Below are 20,000 nucleotides of genomic sequence, written 5' to 3' on the forward strand. Positions count from 1 at the left end.
GCTTCAGACCAGGGGCTAAATGTGCAGGAGACGATCTAAGCGGTGACCGCGAGGCTGCCAGCACAATCCCTGCACAGTCAGAATGAGAAGCAACGTGTCGGAAAGCGTGTCGGTGAGAACAAACAGTCACAGCAGTCAGAAAAGGAATCAGCCCTGACAGCTCTGATGTGTGTGTGTGTGTGTGTGTGTGTGTGTGTGTGTGTGTGTGGTGGATATGAGAACTCTAGTGTCATAAACCATCAAACGCAGACATAAGCCAGGTCCCCAAGAGCTGAACTATGGTGTCTCTCACACACAAGTTCATATGAAAGGCACGGTTAATTTCCAGTTAAAGGCACGGATAAACATGAGTTAAACGCACGGTTATCTTCTAGTTAAAGGCACGGTTAAATACCAGTTAAAGGCACGGCGCAGAGTGTGCGCGAGCGAGGTCACCCAGCATGGCAAACACACACTTTTAAAAGCCACTCAAACACTTAATGTACTGCATGCAAATGGATATGTGGAACTTGCCTGAATGTGGAGAGAGAGAGAAGGCGTTATGAATTATTAAAGAGAGAGAGGGAGAGACTGCACCAGAGGAAGAAAGAATGGAAAAAAAGAATATGCACTTAGTAGCTAAGAGATATACAGCATGAAGACAGAACCTTGAGTAGTGTCCAAAAAACATGAAGTCTGAAGAGAAGGACTGTCAAAACGCTGCATCACAGCGAGGAGACGCAAATGAGGGGAGGGTTGGAAAGAGAAAAAGCGCTGCTCTATTGTAAGAGTGAGTGAGTGAACGCGCGTGTGTGAGAGTGTGCATGAGTGAGTGAGCGCGCGTGAGTGAGCGCGAGTATACCATAGAAGGAGAGAATATCAGGAGGCAGAGAGAGAGAGAGAGAGAGAGAGAGAGAGAGAGAGCGAGTATGACAGCACCAAGTCATGAAACAATGGCACACGGCACACTGTCAGGACATCAGACGAAGGACAGCGAGGGGAATTCCGGCCTGGAACTTTATCCTGAGTGTGTGTACGGATCCCGTGGTGATAGAAATCGAAACTTTAAGGAAAATAAATTCTTATTTCACCCTCTGCTTTTGGATAAGAGACTGTTCCCACAGGCTGGAGAGAGAGAACAGGGGTGGAGGAGTGGAGACTGTGGACAGGGGTGGAGGAGTGGAGACTGTGGAAAGGGGTGGAGGAGTGGAGACTGTGGACAGGGGTGGAGGAGTGGAGACTGTGGACAGGGGTGGAGGAGTGGAGACTGTGGAAAGGGGTGGAGGAGTGGAGACTGTGGACAGGGGTGGAGGAGTGGAGACTGTGGACAGGGGTGGAGGAGTGGAGACTGTGGAAAGGGGTGGAGGAGTGGAGACTGTGGACAGGGGTGGAGGAGTGGAGACTGTGGACAGGGGTGGAGGAGTGGAGACTGTGGACAGGGGTGGAGGAGTGGAGACTGTGGACAGGGGTGGAGGAGTGGAGACTGTGGACAGGGGTGGAGGAGTGGAGACTGTGGACAGGGGTGGAGGAGTGGAGACTGTGGACAGGGGTGGAGGAGTGGAGACTGTGGACAGGGGTGGAGGAGTGGAGAGAGGGGGAGTGACTAACAGCTCTGAATGGCCTATCAGTCACAGTGAACGACCATTAAGAAAGCTCTGCCTCTGTCTTAATTAGTCTAGTCTTACACACACACACACACACACACACACACACACACACACACACACACACACACACACACACACACACACACACACACACACACACACACACACACACACACACACACACACACACACACACCACTACACCTAAATAAGTGTAACTAGTGACAGCAACAACCGTAATAATAATTAAAATGATTCTAACAACTCCTACACTCTTCCCTGTGGAGCAAACACACAAGTAGTTAAAATTGCATCCTGCACAAAGGAGGTGTGTTTTTTCCAGAACATTTATGCTAATAAGTTATTAAAACATTTTTGTGCATGTGAGCTGCTGAATTATATATGCATACATAATTGGTTTAGGTGGTGGTGTGGCCCCGTGTCTCCACTCTGGACGGTGGGTTTACAGGGAAACGAATTAAAACAAACTCCGTAATTGAGACTTTGTTTAGACTCATTGGAGCATTTTCAATTACACACATTTATTAGAGAACAGCAGAGAACATTATCCACAAGCTTCCTGTATATGAGCTGGCAGATTAGGTCCCCTACTGCACCAGAACAGAGAAACAACAAATAAGAGATAAAAGACCAACAGCCTTCGTGACGTTCAGGTGAACCTGGGGAAGGACCACAAGCTGCTCCCCAAGCCTACGCCCTACACCCACACTGTACGCCCCATACCCTACAATGTAGATCCTACACCCTACGCCCACACTGTACGCCCCATACCCTACAACATAGACCCTACACCCTACGCTCTACACCCACACTGTACGCCCCATACCCTACACCCACACTGTACGCCCCATACCCTACAACCTACGCCCACACTGTACTCCCCATACCCTACAACCTACACCAACACTGTACGCCCCATACCCTACAACCTACACCCACACTCTACGCCCCATACCCTACACCCACACTCTACACCCCATACCCTACAACCTACACCCACACTCTACGCCCCATACCCTACAACGTAGACCCTACGCTCTACAACCACACTGTACACCCAATACCCTACAACCTAGACCCTACACCTTACGCTCTACACCCACACTGTATGCCCTATACCCTACAACCTAGGCCCTACACCCACACTGTACACCCTACAACCTAGACCCTACACCCTACGCTCTACACCCACACTGTATGCCCTATACCCTACACCCTACAACCACACTATACGCCCTATACCCTACAACGTAGACCCTACACCGCATGCCCTACACCCTACACCGTAGGCCCTATACCGCATGCCCTACACTCTACACCCACACTGTACGCCCTATACCCTACATCGGAGGCCTTATAGCATATACTCTACACCTTATGCCGTACACCCTACACCCTACGCCCTACAGAGCGACAACTACCTGGGCCTGCACAGCCATTTATACCCAATCATTTCTCCAGTTGTGCCCAGACACGCTCTCTCGTGTCCTCGGGGGGAGGGGAGGAACTACAAGGCACAGAGCAGAGGAGGAAGAGGAGGAGGAGAAGGAGGAGGAAGACACTCACGCTGGCCCCAGCGGCCCGTGCGAGGGTTCAGGTAGTTTGGGTAGAGCCCGTTGGGTCGGTCCATCTTAGCCAAGAGTTTACGAATGTGCATCACCTGACATGGAGAGCAAAGCAGGACATGGTTCAGAGGAGCGCACACACACACACACACACACACACACACACACACACACACACACACACACACACACACACACACACACACAGGTCAGAGGAGCGCACGCACAGGCAGGAGTGCACACTACTGTAATACTCCGAGCGTGAATATTCTGTTCTCAGCTTTGCTAGGGTATCATCTGTACTAGTAGAAACAGTTCCCTGCGGTACAGGTTTATAAACACGTTCAGAGTCTGTAAATGTGCTAATTTGACAGGGTGACACCAGAAAGAGCAGTGTCACGCTATCAGATTAAAACCGTGGCACTGACTCATTATGCCAATATTGTGATTTATTTATGTCACAAGCTGTTCGATTTTCTCATCTTTCTCTTTACGGCGGTTCGTTTTTGTAAACACGGACGGTGTGTGCACCCATGAGCTCTTTTTAAAAGCACCTCTACTGCTGAGTTTAGAGTAACCTTACATTAACATGACATGGACATTGTTTGCATCATTCGCAGCACGCACGCATGCACGGTTATCCACACAAGCAGGCAGACCTTCTGGTAGTAGGCGGGGTTCCCCGTCAGGTACGTCAGGTGCACAAACTCCATGTGCAGCGTTCCGAACTCAGCAAGGATGCTGCTCCCGGCCGAAGCCCAGCCCCAGTTACGGCCCACGCCGCTAAGTAAGGACACAGGACAGAGGCGGAGTCAGACGGTGAGGATCCGCTCGAGTGGCGAGACCCTGGGGAGACCCCCTGAGGCGCAGTACAGCTCTCCTCTCTGGATTACAGACACCTTAAAACCCAAGATCACCCCCCCCCCCCATAAATCCCCAATCCATTTTCCTCAGAACGTTTAGTTAATCCATAAAATCTGTGTTTGCCTCTGAATGGCCAACAGGAATCGCAATACGCTCGGTGTGCAGGTCTCATCCCGCACCGCAGTGACAGGACGCAGGCTGGCACATTAACCCCGTAAAGGGACCGCCAGGGACAAGCGCCAACGCACACCGCTTAAAAGAATGAGAGCGGAGGGCGGAGCAGAAGAGCGGGGAGGGTGGGGCTGCGGTGGAGGTGGAGTTCGGCTTTAGGGACGGGTGGAGGGGACTCACCTCTTGAGGTTGACCATGGCCCACGGGATTCCTGTTGGAGTGTTGAATGCTGGGAGAAGTTTCTCAGCCAGCTGCACAGCCTTCGCCTTAAAAACCTTCAATGCAGAGAGAGAGAGAGAGAGAGAGAGAGAGAGAAAGAGAGGGAGCGGGAACACAGGAGGCGTGGTGACCACGAGGCCACACCCAAAGGGCGGGGCTTTGGGGGGAAAGGCTGAGAGTGATGGACAGATGGACAGGACCGGACGACTGGAGGAGAGGGGCAGAGGAACCTCCACCATGCTGTGTGTCATGGGTGGAGTGCAAAGGAGATATGAGGGCAAATATATACCTGGGCAGCAGAACTACGTGTTTGTTCTGCAACTGTGCGATGCAGTGTGTGTGTGTGTGTGTGTGTGTGTGTGTGTGTGTGTGTGTGTGTGTGTGTGTGTGAGTATGAGAGTTGCTTCACTGTGGACAATCATTTTCCCAGACAGTGAGGAGGGAGCGTGTACACATGAGTTCGTGTTCATCAATTCAGAATGGCTTTCTGGTGTGTGTGTGCGCGCGCTAGCCTTTGTAACACTATGAGCTGCGGCCGTGATGCTGTACTAGGAGCTGGATTGTCCCATGATGGTAACAGCGCGGTCATGTCAGGCATGTGACCATAACACTAGCCTTAGTCTCCTTCTTCCATATCAGCAGCATTATATCTTATGACATCACATGATCAGCATTCTCTCAGACCACCGGCAGTCACGCTTAGCGGCACAAACCAGTTCCAAAAAGGCAAGAATATCATCTCCCCCTAGGCATTTCACGCGAGCTCCAGCGTGCTTCTGCGGGTTATTAAGCCTCGGTTGTTTGCATAGCCGTACGATTTGGAAGAGGACCTTCTCGGAAGCGGAGAAACGGCTTCTGCTATGAAGGCTTGGCTTAAAATAAAAAGGAGAAAAAGTAACGTTGGGTCAGGAACAGAACCTGGAAACACAGCACTAACGGCAGCGTAAATCTGAGTTACCGGGGACGGACAGACGAGTGGAGGCGCTCATGACATCAACCCTCAACCTTTCCGTTTACACCGGGGGGGCATCAGAGGAGACACCACAGTCCATCTCCCTTATGAGACATTAAACACAGAGTATGAAAATGACAGTGGCAGCCTGGGCCTCACGTGGGAGGAGCCACTGAGGATCAGGACTAGGCAGGAAGGGATAAAGAGGCGCGCCATGTCACTGTCGAGATCAGAGAGAGAATCCCAGTAGGACAGATGCTGTTGCACTCACACACACACCTTGAAAACAGACATCTATATCCACATATATAAAGGAAGACAAAGGTGGTCAATGTGTTGAGTCTGACGCATGACGTTAACAGTAATCACACAACCACAGAGAAAAGGAAACCTGCAAAAGCCTTAGCATGAGTGTGTGTGTGTGTGTTCCAAGATCACAGCTTTCGCATCAGCGGTCTGAGTGATGCAGTCGGTGACACATACACAGTGTTTCATGCAAACGCGTGGGAACGAGTGTGTGAGAAGGTCCCCAGGGTAAAAGTTGGATTAGACGTTCTTAGTCTGTCACTACGGGTCTATTATTATCTACCGTGCATTTGTTTATCTACAGCTTCCTTGTATGTTCGCTCTTTGTTGTCATGGAAATGTATGGCCCATTATGTGGACCAACCAATCAAGCAAGTAGTTTACTATGCACAGCCAATAACAGCAAAGCAGTGGTCGCTAGCGGCAAAGCCACGATTGGCCACCTCAGCAGCGTGAGCCGTCTCCTCCAGGCTGTGAAGGGTAGCGGCACTATGACCAGAGTTCAAAGGGCAAAGAAGACATTCTGATCCCCCACCCCCAATATGGACAATTCCAGCTCCTTGCCCTGTACTGGACCTGCAGGGAATATGAAAGGCGGTGCGTCTGTCTGGAGAGGATGCGGCCTACAGACGGGACATGGCAGTAGGGAGATTATGACTCTATAGGGAGCAGGGAGGCTGTGTAAGGGGTAAAGCGGAAAAGGGACCATAGGGAGTAGGGAGACTCTGCATGGGGTAGACAGGCTGTGAGTCTGTAGGTAGACAAATGCTTTGGCAATACAATACGACTGTGTCATGTCAATAAAGCTCATTTAAATGGAAACTTCAAATGAGAGAGAAAGTGCAGATAAATGCCTTCAAGGCATTTTGTCCATCAGTCTTACTGTGGTTGCGGTGGACGGCTTTACTAAACTCCAATCACAGCTGACCGTGTTGCCCTGCACACACTGCCTTCAGCACGGCTCCTCCCCTCAGTTAGGGATCGTTATAAATCAACACAAACAAACAAACAAAAACAACGAAACAACAGTTCATGTTTGGAGCTGCAAAATGGATAAAAACCAGCAACCGCCCACCGCCGAAACACCCTCTAAGCAAACATGCGTGGACTCAATGTCCCATAAACCCCCAACGCTGACAGTGCCGTTTGGCAGCGAGCGCAACTAATGACACAACGGTAATTACAGGCCAAGCTGCAGCACGGCCAGGTGTCCGGGAGCGGCGCGCTGTTGCCGTAGGCTACCTCTCCTCTCCAACGGGTCGCTGTAGTAACGGAGCAGTGGGGGTGGGGGGGGGGGGGGTGGAGGAAAGCGAAGAGTAGGGCAGAGGAGGGTAAACACCATCGATCACGGAGACGCAGGCAGAGCAGGCCGACAGCTAGCACAGGGAAGAGGGGCGATACTCTCCCAGGACAGTTACGACTGCACAAAGGGTTCACACACACACACACACATCTCTCTGTTTTTGAAAAAGAGAAAATATTTATAATACAAAAAAAAAAACTGAACTGTGCCCAACATTGATCAGCACTCAGGACTGAGCGGAAAAAAGAACCCAGGAGAAAGAGGACAAGAGGCAGAGTAACAAATAGACAGAGAGAGACAGACAGCGCTAGCAAGTTATGGTCAAGGGTGTGCAGCACCCATCTAGCTAGCCTACCAACTCCAGTCTCCATGTTTGGCTCCCTCCCCTCTGTTCTACATATTTAGCCCCTCCCCTCTATTCTAAATATTTGGCTCCGCCCCTCTGTTCTCAGGTCCAGTGTGCCGTGTTGTGTTGTGGTGCTGCTTTTATCATCAGTGCGTATCTAATGAAGGCACTGTGATTCATGGCCAGAGTTGAATACCTCCACACTTTCACACCTTCACACTAAAAGCAGGACGACAGGAGGACGTGTGTGAGGGTGAGATACGGGGGGGGGGATTTAAAACTTCCTCCATTATAGCCTACGGGAAGATAAGGGAGCGTTAATTAGCAAAGGACACCGACACTCGTTTCCATAGAAACCACTCTTGCCACTCCCCTGAGTGCTACTCCAGCACTCCATCCCGGAATTCTCTGACCACCTCCTTCAGACACGATTTGCCTGTGCGTGTGTGAGTGGATCATATTTGGATCACAAACAGTCAAATTCATGTCAAAACTGCAAACGATCAGCCAGCTCCTGATCTGGAGTCAAATACACACAGACACAGACACACATACAGACACGCATGCACACACACGCATCACAAAACATCTTACTTCCTGTCCAGAGAGGTAATACGCAGCCAGCAGCCCTCCAATGAAGCGGATATTGACCTCGAAGACGGACACTTCTGCGTTCTGTGGTGGCAAGAAAGATGAGAGGAGACCAGTTCAGGAGAGGACGACGAGGGGACGTGTAAAAACAGGTTAAACACATCAGCAGTAAACTTTGGTGTTGTTATCATTGACATGCTTTCTCTCTTCATGCCTAACAGCAAAGCAGACGCTTCAGCACGGCCCCTTCCCATGTGAATGCCCCGCCCCTTTCCCATGCCCCACCCCCTTCCCCATGTGAATGTCCCGCCCCTTTCCCATGCCCCACCCCCTTCCCATGTGAATGCCCCACCCCTTTCCCCATGTCCTGCATCAGTGCACAGTGCAGCTACTGGGGCACATGTTGCACAGAGCGATTCAATTCAGCATTGAAGGTTTAATGCTGGTTTAACGATTTAAATCGTTCAAGGTTGTGTTGACATTAAAACAAGACGTGCAGCCTTTGGGTTCTGTGGTTTAACAACACGAGATTCAAATGCATATGACACCAACGGCGCCCCGAGCCCAACCGCACATTGACGATCTGCAGCTTCTGGTTTCTGTTGAGAAGCATTACATCACTGGTCTGCAGTGGGCTGTATGGTGAGTAGGTGCGGAACGTTTGTGTGTTTGTGGACTCGTGTGGTGTATAAGGGGTGTGTGTCTGTGTGTGTGTGTGTGTGAATGAATATTTATGAATTATTGTGGGGTGTGTATTTGTGATTTGTGTGGAGTGTGTGTATTTGTGTGGGTGGAGTGTGTGGTGTGTGTATTTGTGTGGAGTGTGAGATTGATGCCAGCAAGAGCTCAAAGTCTGCAAGGCCTCATCAGCATCTATCCCTGCTAGCTTCAGCCAGCATTTAGCCACACACGCGCGCACACGTACAGCTTCTATTACCAGAACATACGGACCAAAACAGGCAGCCATGTTCTAAACCCTGCTTGTGCGCTTCCCATCACTCGGTTTCCCCTGAACCCATCCACAGGTATAGCCACACCCACTTCCAGTCAGGCCACCTCCCCCTCAGCTGTGCATTTGAAACGTCTTCAGCCTTTACTCGGACACGTCTACTGAATCGGCCCTTCGCCGTGTGAATCCTAAATGGCCCTTCGCCGTGTGAATCCGAGCGGCACCTTGGCACCTCGGCCTCTTCGCTCGACCCTTCATGTGCCGCGTCTATTAATTCTGACAAAAGCACTCCCAGACCAGATTAATTCAGATATGACCGTTCTCAAACTAAAGGGCCATTAATTCAGCTTTGGACTCAAATGCCACGGTGAATTCTGATGAAACGCAGGCTCATCTATCAACACTACAGTATCAGATGGAGACAGGGTGGCAGAGACAGACAGACAGAAGGAGAGAGAGAGAGAGAGAGAGAGAGAGAGAGAGAGAGAGAGAGAGAGAGAGAGAGAGAGAGAGAGAGAGAGAGAGAGAGAGAGAGAGAGAGAGAGAGAGAGAGAGAGAGAGAGAGAGAGAGAGAGAGAGGACGAGACTGCTGACTAATAATGCCCTGCCACAGTAGAGCAGCCAACACGAACCTCCATACATTCATCTCCGGCTCTGATGAAATTACTCTTGGGTTTGGACACAGACGTCCAGAGAAGACACACGCCTGAGCTCGACCCGTGGCTCTGGAACACTCGCGTCTAAAAGTTCCCAAAGCTGCTATTGTTAGTCCTTTATTCCAAGTGAGAGAATTCTCACTGTTTTTCATCCCCGTGAGTAGCACTTAAGACAGTCCAGCCTGCTCAAAGACGAGACGGGGTCGGTGTGCCCGACTGCAGCGGTCACTACCCCGAGCCAGAGAAGCCCAAACGCGTCACCAGATCCGACAGCCACACAGCAGATTCTGGGACCCCCACCCACCTCTGTCCGGCTCCAGAGGTTAATCACCCGTCTCCTGAGCCGATAGTCTCAGGGTGGAAACGGTTCTGCTGCGCCCCAAATTATGATTACATCTGCGGTAGATTAACTCCACCTGAGAAATACTGCGTTATGTGGGCAGGGGCGAAAGAGGAAAATTAGGAGGGTGGGGTGGGGTTGGCTACAGCCAGTAGGGGGAGTCGTGGGCAAAAGCAACGCTGGAGACAAAAGGCGGCGTTAGGAGGAGGCGCGAGGGAGCGTCCTCGAACAGGCACGAGGTTCCCCAGCCATTACAGCGCTCCGCTGCGGCTCCGCGCCACCCGTTCCGGGCGGAAGCGTTCTAGACGCGGATACTCCCGAGGTTCGCGCGCCTATTTTCTGAGAGCAGAACCGTGTAAAATGCGGGAAACGTTGCCTCGAGTGAGTGAGACGCCTCCTGCTTGTGGAATGACCTTTGACCCAACGTCACAGAGTTTGGGGGGCTGGGGAGGAATGACAGAAATGCTCATTTTTACATTAAATAAGTTCTTGTAAATAAAAATACAAAGGAAGATTAAATAAAAACAAACAACAGTGTGTAGCTGCTGGTTTACTGGTTGTCGAGTAAAAAGCCATTTCGTAAGCAGAAGCTGATTTAAGGCGTCTGTCCGTCAAGGCAGATCTCGAGCCGATACGCCGGCTTCTTATTTAAGATTTGAGAAAGAGTCTCCATGCTGCGGTCCAGGCAATTATCTGAACATTCAGGCACACGCTGAACAATCAATCGCTCTATGAGACCAACGATTGATTACTCAACCATGAAAAATTAGACACATCCCTGCGGATAATGTGAGCCATCAAAGGTGCGGGTGCTTCTCCACTCACCACGCTGAAGTCCAGGTTCTGTTCGATCCACTCCTGGCCATCTTTGAACTCGTCATGTAGTCCCATTATGTAGAGAGTGTCTAGGGCGTCTACGATCGTAGCCCCCATTTGGGAATTACCTGTAGGAGCAGGGCAGGGGCAGACGCATCAGTGTGTGCCGCAGGAATTAAGACACACTCAGGGCTGCACAACATAGACATGACATAACCATAGTGCAATTATATCACATATGTTGCAACTGTGATACAACTTGGAACATTTGGAAACGCTGGTGAACCCGACTTGACGGTTGCAGATGCGTTATTTTGATCAAAACATTTTTCTTGTTGTGAATGAAAACACTCGTCTGAAACATCCGAGTCTGAGGGTGCTGAGACTTGTTAGAGCTCAAGCGACTGTAAAGAACAATGTCGCAAGAACAATTAACAAAACGACGTATCGTGCAGCCCTTACCAAGAGGAACGTTAGGGCTTGGATAAACATGACTGAGAGAGGGGTCACACAACTCAAGGGTCCGAACAGGCCGTCACATGCAGCCACTGGCCCAGTGTGTGTTAAAGGAGAGCCAGGATGAACAGACAGGGAGTAGAGGGTATCTACCACACACACCCACACCCACTCTGAGGGGAGGCAACGGGGCAACATGCTACCTGCTTGGCTTTTATGAGACAGCCCCAAACAAAACAGTCCCCAAACACAGCATCCGTTCACAGTGCCTGGCCAATCAGAGCCCATTCTCAGCGCCTGGCCAATCAGAGCCAATCAGAGCCGGTTCACGGTGCCTGGCCAATCAGCAGCCGGTGAGTCAGTGGGACCGTCACCTCCGTGATCACCGAGCACCTTCACTACGGCAACAAGATCTGTACAGGGCATTACATAGAGCTCCCTCGCACTCTGTGGCGTCTGACGTTGACACACAGCAAATATCACGTTACACCGCGTATCCAGCTACATTTCCTCAGTCTAGTGAACGTGAACAGAGACGGGATCGGCTGTTCCTGGGGGTAAACGTGCGTGAGAAAGCACCCAGAGAGGTCAGCTGAGGGCAGAAACCACAGCGCCTCACGATGACAGCAGCCGCAGAAAGCCGCTCCCCCGTATCCCTCTCTCGCCTCTCTCCTGGTGGTCAAGAACTGCAGGATAATTCCCGTTATTGGCAGAAGCTCTACAACTGTCTCTAAAGACAGCCAGCATCCCTCAGCCTCACAGTCCCGCTAGCGTCCCCGCCTCCTGCTAGTGGCCCGCGCAGCTACGTCATCATGCTCCATCTCGGAGTTGGTCATTCATTACTAATTTCGCCTTTCACACTGTGGTTAGCTCTGTCCTTTGTGATCTGAGCCCGAGTGCCCCGAGAGCAACACTGAATCCATCTGCACCCCAACATGCCCAGTGCCAAAACCCCACCCATGGCTTGTCTGAACACCACTCTCTTCCTCAGTCTCGCAGAGCAGCCACATCATAGCAGATTAATAATAATTGGCATTTACGTACACTAGCGATGTAGATGCCAAACAAACAGGACTGAATAAAGTGGATTCAATACATATATTTTGGGAGCGTAGTACATGTCTAATACATGTGGTGCGCGCGTGTTCACAGCCTCTCTGTCTGTAATACATGTGGTGTGCGCGCGCGCGCGTTCACAGCCTCTCTGTCTGTAATACATGTGGTGTGCGCGCGCGCGCGTTCACAGCCTCTCTGTCTGTAATACATGTGGTGTGTGTGCGCGCGCGTTCACAGCCTCTCTGTCTGTAATACATGTGGTGTGTGTGCGCGCGCGTTCACAGCCTCTCTGTCTGTAATACATGTGGTGTGTGTGCGCGCGCGTTCACAGCCTCTCTGTCTGTAATACATGTGGTGTGTGCGCGCGCGCGTTCACAGCCTCTCTGTCTGTAATACATGTGGTGTGTGTGCGCGCGCGTTCACAGCCTCTCTGTCTGTAATACATGTGGTGTGTGTGCGCGCGCGTTCACAGCCTCTCTGTCTGTAATACATGTAATGTGTGCGCGCGCGTTCACAGCCTCTCTGTCTGTAATACATGTGGTGTGTGTGCGCGCGCGTTCACAGCCTCTCTGTCTGTAATACATGTGGTGTGTGTGTGCGCGCGTTCACAGCCTCTCTGTCTAATACATGTGGTGTGTGCGCGCGTTCACAGCCTCTCTGTCTAATACATGTGGTGTGTGCGCGTGTTCACAGCCTCTCTGTCTGTAATACATGTGGTGTGTGTGTTCACAGCCTCTCTGTCTGTAATGCATGTGGTGTGTGTGTTCACAGCCTCTCTGTCTGTAATGCATGTGGTGTGTGTGTTCACAGCCTCTCTGTCTGTAATGCATGTGGTGTGTGTGTTCACAGCCTCTCTGTCTGTAATACATGTGGTGTGTGTGTTCACAGCCTCTCTGTCTGTAATACATGTGGTGTGTGTGTTCACAGCCTCTCTGTCTGTAATACATGTGGTGTGTGTTCACAGCCTCTCTGTCTGTAATACATGTGGTGTGTGTGTGTTCACACACTCTGTCTGTGCCTCATTCCCTCGCTCACCATCTCCAGGTCCAGACTGCAGCCGGTCTCTGTCCGTGTCTTCATGGCTGTTGCTCTCTCTCTCTCACTCACTCACAATTTCCATCCCTCACACTCTCCCTCCTGCAGAGTCTGCCAGTCTCATTAAGTGGCAGTTTCAGCCTGCTCCGCTATGAACACAAACATGGCAACTCGTGTGATGACTTCATTATTCTGATTTTCTCCACTGGTTCATAAACTGTCAGGCTGGGAAAAATTAGAGGGAAGTGTGTTGTATGTATTTTGTGTGTAGAAAAACACAAATACACAAACAAACATACAGAGGCGCATAAGTGCCCTGTATTTAGAAGGCAAAGCATCTGGTCAGTGGTTACGCCGCCATCTTAGATCCTAAAGATTTATTAATTGATTAGAGTACTCCGCATGGTCAGTGGTGCCATAATGCCACCATCTCTGTGGCCAAAACAGACCACAAGCTATGACTTTTTGGAACTTGAGAAGGGGAGAGAGAGAGAGAGAGAGAGAGAGTGTGTGAGTGTATGTGTGTGTGTGTGTGTGTGTGTGTGTGTGTGTGTGTGTGTGTGTGTGCGCTGAAGGCCTGCTAGCTCCTTGTGTAGGCTGCACATGTCTACAGGAAGCGCTCCTGGTGTCCAAATCTCCTCGTTAACACCTCTTTTGGAGCGCCCCCCCCATTAATTTGCCCTTTGGACATAAAAAGGTAACAACTCTGGAGTTCTTCATAAAGGACGGAGTCCTAATCGACGTCTTAAAGGAGGTCTGGGGGTGTGGAACCGTGCAGAGAAATCTATGGAGCTCTTGAGATGATCAAGGTTATCAAGTCCTCCCAGAGAGCGCGAGGGCGTCACTCGAGTCGCGGTAAAAGGAAGCGGTTTCAGGCGATTACGTCCCGCGCGTCAGGAAGAGAGCCGGCTTTCCGCGGACAGACGACTTCACTTTTCTCAGAGCCAGTTAACTTTTCTGATGGCCACTGAAATGAAATATCCAACATTAATTTCAGGCTTCAATGGCACAGACGTTCAGGGTATTAGATGATAATGCGTTAAGGTCACGTATTAAATTTCCACAAAGAAACTTTAAAAGCACTTGGGGGGGGGGAAAAAAAAATCACTTACAACAGCACAAAGAATATATATCCAAGAGTAATGGAAAACTAGCAGCGTCGAAGATGATTAGAGTCACCTCGGGGAGTCAGACCTCCAGTCCAGTTAACAGGAGGGTGTGGGAATCGTTCTCAGTCATGAAGTCCCGCACACAGCAAACTGAGGCCATTTACACAGTCACCCTGCAAAAAACATTGCAGCTGCTTCCATCTGCTCTGAGGCTTTCCCAGACAGCAATTACTTATCTGCTCACGAGAGAATTGCAAACCCATTGGAGTGTAAGGCCCAAAACAGAGATGTGTGCGCGCGTGCTTCTGAGCAAGAGTGAGGGTGCGAGAGCATGAGTGCGAGAGAGAGAGAGCGAGCTCGATGCTGGTGTTGATGTGTGATTTATGGTTAGGAATGGAATTATGGGTAGAAAACTGAAGGAATAAAACAACAGAATGGTGTAAACTGCTTGGGTGTGAAGACTGTATAAATACGGTGCGAAGACCACGTTGAAGTGTCCAGCAGTAGCACTGAGGGTGCGCCTCCGGCCAGTGACCGTCAATATTACAACGAACTGACAAATTATGCAAATAAACTTGAACTGAAGGCTGATTTGTCCCTGTATATAGCAACATTACTGGGCAGTGTGATCAGGTACATCACTGTGTCAGGACCAGATGACTGGAGAACACAGGAGCTAAACACCCGTGTCAAACAGCACAAAATTATTCTTATAAAGTTGAATTTAATATTAATTTTAATTCCACACTGTGAGAGCGGCATGGCCTCTCTGGGATATGCAGAGAGCCAACTTCATCGGTCAAACAGCTCAGCTACCAGAGCTCTCCATGATTAATCCTACACGGAGATGGGAGCCTGTAGCAGGTTATCAAACCCAAATGTGATATGAGCAGCGCATGAGCGCTATATGAGCAGTGCATGAGCGCTATATGAGCAGTGCATGAGCGCTATATGAGCAGTGCATGAGCGCTATATGAGCAGTGCATGAGCGCTATATGAGCAGTGCATGAGCGCTATATGAGCAGTGCATGAGCAGTGTCCCTTTCCCACTGTCTCCCATCATGCCACATTACCTCTGCCCTCCCCAACATCTGGATGGTCTTTGCTGCATTTGTGTGTGTGTGTGTGTGTGTGTGGAAGTGCTGTACCCTGTGTTTGGTGCCAGTCACTATTAGGCAGACGAACCCGCTACTCTAGTACACACTGATGTATTACTGAGGAAGCTAAAGCACTTTGATGAATTACAGGTGCAGTGAAACTGAGCAACACACAGCAACAGACACCCCCCCCCCCCCCGGGTTTGTGGCTACCGCCCTCATGACAGCTGCACTCTTTCAGTACTGCCCTTTTTGCCCCGGCCTCCTCTCCCCCGCTCTCATCTCCTCCACAGTCAGCTGTGCTTCGTCGTTTCCTCGTCTTCCTCTGTGCCGCCCCGTCCTCACAACACAGGGGTCCCAGAGGCTCTTAGTTCCATGTTCCTGCTGGACTGAGCTCAACTCCACTCATTTCCTCTGACTCTCTGGCACTGGCCGCCAGCTGGAACTTTAGTCTGCGTGGTACGCTGGCAGCGCCTCGGAGGAGGGAGCGCGTGAGGGTCTGCAGGGAGGGCGATGTCACAGTTCCCCTCTTTCTGCTGCTCCCTCTTCTCACTTGAGAGAGTGCCAAAGCCGAGGAGCAGCTCGGAGACGCTCGGAGAAGCTCCAGGAAGGGCGAGAAAATTGATTAATGGGGCTGCAGCACCAGCACGTGCTCCTGATGGAGCAGCTCAACAGCGCAGGAGAGATCAGAGAAACATGCGTCTAACACACACACACAGCACCGCCCCCTCCCACACACAGCACCGCCCCCTCCCACACCACCACACACACACAGCACCGCCCATGTCTTCCCAAACTACCACAAGGACTCCATGCAGGAGATCGATTAACTTGTCTTTTGTTTATTCTCTAGACAGACGGATATAGTTTTGTTTTGTTTTTTTTACGCATCAACATTCTCGGTGCCCCAGATCAAAAATTTTGATTAATTTTAATCTGCTTGAACATTTTAAATACAAACTTTATCTAAATACCTTTCACACTTACTGCAAAGCCTCTAATGCCTAATCAAAGGAAACAGCACCTACTAGATCTGTTATGTGATGTAGTAGAATGGGCTTACCCCAAGCCTGGAGGTGGAGAGGAAGTGCCGACAGCGCCCCCCATATGACCAGCCTCCCGACAAATGCCCCGCCCCCATAGCGCACACTGCACAGCTAACCATACAGAATCCTTACACACACACACACCCAGTCCATGTGTGGATCAGTGAAAGTTTGTTTTAATGGAATAAACGCAGCATGATGAGAATGTCTCACTTTAGCTGAACAACTGATCCCAGTGTTATAAGTACACACACACATCAAATGTGCATACTATAGCCAAAGTGGCCGTAATCTTTGTTATGATTCAGCATTAGGTGCTCGACAGGGAGAGCAATCTATCATTACTGACCCAAGGCCAGCCAGCTCAGTTCACGCCTCCACGGCGCAGCAAGGCTAACTTACTGTACAGGCACGAATAGCACGCTACGCACGTGCACACAAACCACCCAGGCATCGTCCGTTTCACGACACAGAACGACCGCAGCCAAACTCCCAGAGCGACTTCCTGAAGCGGGATGATTCTTCCTCGCCACCTGCCACCTCCATCACCCCCAAGCCTCCACCCCCTACCCCACCCATCCTTCTCCTCTGAGTCTAGACCACTTATTTCTGCCCTAGCTAATTTTCTTCCTGTACGCAGGGTTTTCAACCACCGACCAGGGCTCTCCCTGGGGACAGTTGTCATGGCAACGCTTTGTAGCCCTGCCCATCATATCCTGGGAGCCAATTAGGCGGGAGGCGGAGACAGGAGAGTATATTTCCAGTCGCATTTATGGCGTTTGGCTGACGCTTTTATCCAAAGCGACCTGTAATTATGACAGAACACAACTTGAGGGTCACAGGTCTTGTTCAGGGGCCCGACAGTGGCAACTTGGCAAGAATCTTAACCACTGAGACACCACTCACGTGGGGTAGATGCTGGCTGGCCAGGTGCCGATCTAAGACTCTCCAACCTGGAACTCTGCCCCATGCACGCAAATGGAGGCAGTGTGCGCGCATGGCATGGTCAGCTGCCCTGGGTGGAGCCAATGTCCTCCATGATGAGGAGCTGGTGGAGCTCAGAGGTGGGGTGGGAAACACATGAACCCACCTACATGAGCCTGTGTAAGGAAACTCCACTTTGTCTTTTAATTCAGTCATTTGAAACCTAGCTCAGAGCTGTGAGTGACGACACCCACATCCCTCCCAATTTAAATCACCCTGCTTATTAGGAAGCAATTATTAACCAAGAAGAAGGGACTCAAATTAAATAAAGGCTTTAATGAAATACTGTGGGTTCATCTTCGACCAGTGCCGTGGGTTCATCTCACCCACAGAGATCCACAGGAGTGCAGCCAGAGCAGCCCACTGTTCCTTCCCACAGGCCGCGAACCTGCGCTAGCCAAACACTCACCGAAGATGTTGGTGGAATGTCCTTTCTTGGCAATGGGCTTGAGCTCGTTGTGACCCCACCCGTACTGCCTGTAGCTGTCCCACGCGTGCTTCATCATCTGGGGACACAGGAAAGCCCATCAGCCAATCAGGAATAAGACAGTGAATGGGGAAACAAACAAAAACAAAACACAACACAACACAGGCCCAGTGGAGAGACAAGGGTGCAGGTGTAGTGTGGAGGACTGCGGGGCAGGGTGGGTGGAGCAGGTGTAGTGTGGAGGACTGCGGGGCAGAGTGGGTGGAGCAGGTGTAGTGTGGAGGACTGCGGGGCAGGGTGGGTGGAGCAGGTGTAGTGTGGAGGACTGCGGGGCAGGGTGGGTGGAGCAGGTGTAGTGTGGAGGACTGCGGGGCAGGGTGGGTGGAGCAGGTGTAGTGTGGAGGACTGCGGGGCAGGGTGGGTGGAGCAGGTGTAGTGTGGAGGACTGCGGGGCAGGGTGGGTGGAGCAGGTGTAGTGTGGAGGACTGTGGGGCAGGGTGGGTGGAGCAGGTGTAGTGTGGAGGACTGCGGGGCAGAGTGGGTGGAGCAGGTGTAGTGTGGAGGACTGCGGGGTGTCTCCATCACGCCTGTAGGGATGTGGCCTCCTCGGTCATGTTACAGGACAGCAGTGTTTTTATAACATCGATACAGTTCTGTTTTTACAGGAGTGAGTTCAGCAGTAAGTCCAGTGATGCAACCATATCCTGTTGTGTAGAGTTTCTGGTAGGGATGAATGAACTGACTGTGTGTGTAGTTTGAAGTTTGAATCTCTTGGCAAACACTGATGCAACAGTCAGCAGGCAAAGACACACACACACACACACACACACGGTTTTCCAAGACTGCACCCTAACCATACCACTTAAAAGAAAACAGAATGACAACCATCATGCAACTTAATACACATTAATCTCTCCTCCCAGCATATGCATGCACCCTCGTACACACGCGCACGCACACCCACGCACTCACACAACCATTTACACCCCCACCCATATGTACACACACAGGTTTCTGACATGGCCCAATGAAGTGGCGCGCTAGAGCTCACATGGATCAGTGTCAGTTACTGCACGCTGCCATCCTAATGAGTCCCAGGACCAGATCTTCCTGTCCTGCTCCCAGCCTACACCTTCCCTCACATGCCAGGACTCGTGCCAGAGGAACTCGCAGCCCACGATCCACCGCGGTCTTGGCCCAAAAAAACTTTCCATGATGCAAACTTGCACGGGCGAACACACGGCTTCGTTATCGAGCGCCGACATAAATGTGGATTTTCCAAGGAGAGCAGTCTGACCGCCCAACTCCTGAAGTGACCAAGGACAGCACCCTTTGAGGACTGATTCACGTCGCAGGGCAGCACGGTACCAACTCGGACTGCTGGCCATGAGCAGAAACTCAGAGTTTCAACACAGCACACAGAACTCATGCATATTGCACTGAAAGGTTAAATCACTACATGAAATCTAAGTCAGCAGGAGAACTCAATTTCCCACAATTCCACTCCCCGAGCGCACACAGCTGCAGGACTTTCCATCCACAGCATCGGGAGAGCGGCCAACTACCGTTTCAGATGGGTGTGTGGGCCAGGCATACGAAAGGCAGACCCTTATAACGCGCTTTCGGAAAAGGCCGTCGGCAAAGACTTTGGCTTCAGAACTTCCGCTGGGGGCCTTTGTTAGTGGTGCAGCCGAGCCCCAGTCCCAGATCTTCCATTTCAGACCTTGATGGAGGTCGGGCCCACAGAGGCCAAGAACTTACAGCTGCACTGTAGAAAGATTGATCAACACAGCCTGCGTCCTATACAGAGAAAAGGTACAGATCGATTCCCTGTTTCCCCTCTCCATGACACGCGCACGCACCTCATTTTTGCTTCTTCTCACTTTATCAGTTATGGGTCCTGTTGGTCCAGAGTGTTATGTGCTGGCATGTTCTAAAGAAACCCAAATACTACAAATCTACTGACTAAACACAGGTCGTCGAACACTTTTTGCTCCTTTGACGCTTTCATTTCACCTTCTATGACTAACAGATGTATAGCATACACACATGTTGCGTGCACCAACAGAGTCGGACCCCGGTGACGCGTCTCCAGCTTTTGCTCA

The 20,000-nt window shown here is 50.9% G+C and overlaps 1 protein-coding gene across 6 annotated transcripts in view; it reads right to left on the bottom strand.

Annotated features, from left to right (window-relative positions):
* Positions 1 to 20,000, bottom strand: part of man1a2 (mannosidase, alpha, class 1A, member 2) — a 45,231-nt gene that overhangs the window by 6,488 nt on the left and 18,743 nt on the right. For all 6 annotated transcript variants that reach the window (XM_035522741.2, XM_035522740.2, XM_027026579.3 and 3 more), the window contains 6 exons: positions 17,878 to 17,974; positions 10,695 to 10,813; positions 7,928 to 8,008; positions 4,388 to 4,482; positions 3,832 to 3,955; positions 3,174 to 3,267 (listed from right to left, as the gene is read on the bottom strand). In XM_035522741.2, the coding sequence (XP_035378634.1) occupies positions 3,174 to 3,267; positions 3,832 to 3,955; positions 4,388 to 4,482; positions 7,928 to 8,008; positions 10,695 to 10,813; positions 17,878 to 17,974 (610 nt within the window). The remainder of the gene's footprint in view (positions 1 to 3,173; positions 3,268 to 3,831; positions 3,956 to 4,387; positions 4,483 to 7,927; positions 8,009 to 10,694; positions 10,814 to 17,877; positions 17,975 to 20,000) is intronic.

This window comes from Electrophorus electricus, chromosome 9 (assembly GCF_041902795.1).
Source record: "Electrophorus electricus isolate QZ-2024a chromosome 9, ASM4190279v1, whole genome shotgun sequence".
Lineage (NCBI taxonomy): Eukaryota > Metazoa > Chordata > Actinopteri > Gymnotiformes > Gymnotidae > Electrophorus > Electrophorus electricus.